The sequence below is a fragment of the Nematolebias whitei genome, chromosome 12 (genome assembly GCF_014905685.2).
Source record: "Nematolebias whitei isolate Nwh7 chromosome 12, NemWhi1, whole genome shotgun sequence".
Taxonomy (NCBI): domain Eukaryota; kingdom Metazoa; phylum Chordata; class Actinopteri; order Cyprinodontiformes; family Rivulidae; genus Nematolebias; species Nematolebias whitei.
Genome location: NC_056509.1, coordinates 27915814 through 27920327, shown reverse-complemented (window position 1 = coordinate 27920327; position 4514 = coordinate 27915814). Strand labels below are relative to the sequence as shown.

The 4514-nt window shown below is 41.9% G+C and overlaps 1 protein-coding gene across 1 annotated transcript; it reads right to left on the bottom strand.

Annotated features, from left to right (window-relative positions):
* Window positions 1–443: 443 nt before the first annotated feature.
* chac1 (ChaC, cation transport regulator homolog 1 (E. coli)) lies at window positions 444–2048 on the bottom strand. The gene is made up of 3 exons (XM_037685787.1): window positions 1394–2048; window positions 1254–1289; window positions 444–1149 (listed from the first exon to the last, which is right to left on the bottom strand). The coding sequence occupies exons 1-3, from the start codon at window positions 1562–1564 to the stop codon at window positions 766–768; spliced, it is 591 nt and encodes a 196-aa protein (XP_037541715.1). The 5' UTR covers window positions 1565–2048; the 3' UTR covers window positions 444–765.
* Between the last annotated feature and the right edge of the window lie 2466 nt (window positions 2049–4514).

The following is a 4514-nucleotide window of genomic DNA, read 5'->3' as shown; positions in this document are numbered from 1 at the left end:
TCATTTAATGGGTTTTAACACGACTGATGGAGGCTCTGGGATTTAATCAAGAAGCACGTCAGCAGCTTCCTGGTGCCGTGATACCAGAGCTCACGAACAGGACTGCCAAGTCCAAGTTTTTTCCAGGTCAACAGCTCAGGACTACCCGAAATCACAGCTGAGGGTCGAAGCTACTCTGGTCAGAGTTTTCACGTAGTTTTGTTAATTGTACATTTTCAAAACGCTGCTCAGCTCACCTTCAAAAACGTGAAATAAAGTCTAAAGTACTCGTTTGGCCAACATCAGAGTATCTGCAGGAGTGGTATGTGGCTCAAGCCTCAGGTTGCAGATTCTGAGTGTCCACTTCTAGTCCTGCAGGGCCACTAGTCAGGTTTTAGATGTTCATCTGCAACACCTTTGGTCACTGGATAATAACCGTCTTCCTTCAAAGAGACAAAGACTAGAGTGTGTTTCAGCTTTTTATTTGCATTTTGGCATTAATCTGGATGGAAGTGTTTGTTTTTAACCACAGCAGCCATCCGGCACATTAAACACATACAAGTTGCACCGTTTTGTTCTAAACTGGACGGCAGAGTTGAGTACAAACCAAACCGCACAAAGTTTACAGCCAACAATGATTGCACATTTTGTGGTAGTGTTAACAGATTTAATGCTTCCCTTTCTTCGTTTTAGATTTAAACACTGGATGGGCGTGTGAACCTAGAACAGAAAAGGCAGGTAAAGCCTCTTGACAGGTTTATCTACGAAGTAAAACAAGGGGAGGAGCTAATGAGCCACCAAGAGATAAGACACCACATCAAGCGCCACTCTCTCGATGGAAAACAGGTGGTGGTCTTCCACGTGTGGGCAGCTGCTCCTCATGAACTCTGCCAGGCGGAGCAGGTACTCCAGATTGTGGCCCGTCTTCCCCCGGCACACCGCGATCTGGGCGCCGATCTCCTCTGGGCTGGCTGGTCCCAAGTAGAGGGGATTGTCAGAGGTGGCGATGTACACCAGCGCTGGAACAGGCGACCCGGCCTCCTCGTTTGGAAAGAAATCCACCATCTTGGTGATGTAACCGCCGCAAACCGTTTCACGGACATTGAGGTACTTGAGGGACTCTTCCACCTGGGAGGCAGACACCTCAAACGCCACGCCCCACGTGCTGGCCTGAGGAGAAGCAAAGTCAAAAGATATTTATAGAAGGAAAGTGTTGCAGGAAACGCCACTGCAGTTTCTCAGAGTTGGCCAATGGGAGCAGAGCTTTCACTTACGTCATCGTCTTCAAGCAGCGTCACCACCCTTCCAGGCTGAACAGAGGAAAAACAAGGTCACGTCATGGAGAACACACGTTACACCAAGCAGTCAATATTCGACATTCAGTTCATTTCCATAGCTTGAATTAGATTCTTACCAACTCGTCACTTCCACGGTGGAAGTTGTCTCCGTGCCAGAAACGTCTCTTGTAGCCCTTGATGTAACCGACCTCGCTCCTCTTGTACTTGAAGTCCGGCTTCCACACCAGCGAGCCGTACCCGAAGATCCACAGGCTGCTCTTCCCGGAGAGTATGTCTTGAGGCTTCATTTTCGAGGATGATGTTCTGATGAAATCGATCAAACGAATCTCTGTCGTCCTTTCCAGCCGAGGTGCTTAGCTAGTTAGCTTCCACCGGTCCAGGAGGAGCGGTACCGGTTGGCTCGTCGGGATACCGCGGACGGTACTCGAGCCCAACTGCTTAGCAGTTGCGAAGATGGAATTTCGCAGGTGGGGTTGCCTATGCATCGCCATTGCATTAGTGTTGCCGCATTACGCCTTAAAAATCCATCATGGCAGCCGATTCGGCCTGCGAATGAACGACGGGGGGGAAATAAAAACCGTTTGAGCCAGCTGCTTTGCCGGCTGACGATAGCGTCGATTTAGTATTAACGGAATAAAAGATCGAGGGCCCTGAAATGTTCCCGCTTAAAACGCGTCGCTGTTTCTAAATTCGCCCTCAAGGACGACAATCTCCTCAGACGCGTTTCCTCGATAACATGGCGAACCGCCGTTCAAGTATTTATAGGAAGGTAGGCGGGCCTACACCGAGAGTTTTGACCAATCACGTTAAAGGGTTCTCGTCGTCGTTTCCAGTATACCCAAACAGAGGTTGGTGCGCCGAATGAGGCGGGACTTAAATCCAAAACTCATTGTACGATTGGTCCAAAAAGATTACTGACGTAGTGATACATTTAAGTCTGATTTGTCCCTTCGCTGAACTACGCTTTTTGATTGGTCGATTGAGCTGTCAATCCCCTAAAATGACCTGGCTGATGCAATTTACCACAACATTTCAGGCCTAGCGACATCCCTCTAGGCGTTTCATCATCCTTGACTAGAACAGAATGTTACAGGTCGGGAGGAGGACTGTACTTGTACATTATGTATGTGATTTTGACTACAGACATATAATACATATACTAAATATGTTCATTCAACCTTTATTTATACAGGTTAATCCCATTGAGCCTCGGGGACTCATTTAAAAGAGACCTGATTTTAAAAGAGAGACCTGATTTTAAAAGAGAGACCTGATCTTAAAAGAGAGACCTGATTTTAAAAGAGAGACCTGATTTTAACAGAGCGATGGCAACAGTAGACAACAAAGACAATAATAGACAATCATAAAGGATGCATACAAGTGGAGATTTTTATTTATTTATTTTTTAATGTATGCATATATACTATGTTAACAGTCTTGGATGTTGACTGAATCAGAATGTTAATGAACCTTGAATGTTCTTGTGTTACTCTAGCTGTAAACTACCTGTTATAAATTGGCCCTATATAAAAACAAATGAAATAAATATATTTGTGTATATAACAAAGGACCATTTTAACAGTTTAATTGTGTATCAAGTCAGCTAAAGAACAAAACAAAAGGTTAATTGAATCATGACAAAGTATTATTTGACTCAGGAGTAGAGAAAATAAAAACTATGTGGCCTAATCAGAGCCCTGTATATTTAGATGAGTCTGTGTTAAAACTGTAATCTGGTCTCCCTTGACTTCTCTATAGAACTTCAAAATTTTAAAATACAAAATCTTTTGGGACTAAATACTGCGACTGCGCAAAGCTACAGCTGTTCACAACAACTGCAGCAGTCAGTTAATTTTACAGTTCAGCATCCTTTTTGTTTGCAATCACTTTAACGACCTTATTGTGGATTTGTAGCTATTACATTTCAAACTGCTGTCTCATTTGATTTGATCTCCTATAAAAGAGGTTTTAAAGCTCAAGAGTTCTATTTCTTAAATAAAGCATTGAAAACAAACATCTGTTAATGTTTTAACTCAGCATGTCATGGTGACACCCCATGTCTCCGTTTGACTGCCCAGGTTGTAATAACCTGTGAACTCAAGCTGGCAAATTCATCTAAGGTTTGTAAAAAAATATATAAATAAATAAATAAATCTCTGCAGCAACAGCGTCGGCCAATCTGTGCTCAGTAAAGAGATGATCTAATAATAGATGGTATTATCCGTCTTGATAAGAGGCCCAGCAAGTGTATCAGCTCCTCATAAATCTAAAGCAAGAAACAATTCCCACGTCTGAGGCACAAACTTCCTCTCTCAGAGCTTCTTTCACCACAGAGGGCCAGAGTCCTCACTGACACCAGCAGCGTTTGTGTTTTGACTGTGAAACACTCATTAGTCTCCAGTGAAAACCAGATGAGAAGGAGTTCAGGCCTGCTGAAAGAGCCAGTCGTGAAGGTCCTGCCTGTCTGTAGCGTTGGGTCTAAAAGTTCATTTTTATAGGAAATATTTTTATATTTTCAACATGTTAAAAATTACACACCTAGCAATCCTTTAAGGAATGCGTTTCATTCCTAAGTTTAAGAAGAAACTCATCTTATGCAATCACAAAATGTCCCACGGAATAAAATGTAACATCAAATGTTTGCTAACGTCGATTAGCTGTGATGGCCATCTTTAATTAGATTTACTCTAAAAGTTCATTAGCTCTTTGTTTACATCTCAGGATTACTTTCTGAAGATTTTATTAAAAGTCATTCAGTGATTTATGATATGTTTTGCTAACAAACAGGGTTAATGATACAATTTTAAGCAAGACTGCACTCGGAGTTCATTTTGTGAATGACTCTCAGAAGTAACCATGACAAATTTTGAGCACATTATCCATAAATTTGACTGAGTTATGGCTATTTTTGTATATTCTAAAGCGAGCGAGCTGTGGCAGCCATCTTGAAAGGAGCTTGCTCTAAACATTAATCGGTCGTAGATTTAGCAGTGACTTCTTAAAAGTTTAAGAAAAGCTGTGTGGTGGTTCATGAGATATTGTACTAACAGACCTAAATTCATTGCAAATAATTAAAGACAAATTGTTCGACAAAATATGGTGCAAAAGTTTGTTTTTTTAAAGTTATTAGCTGGGACACCTTCTAGTCTTTAGATTATTCCAATGTATGAAACTTTTCTCCATGTTTTATTTTTTTATTTTCTTAATTTTGACTCCAGGTTTGTAACTGTGCTTTTG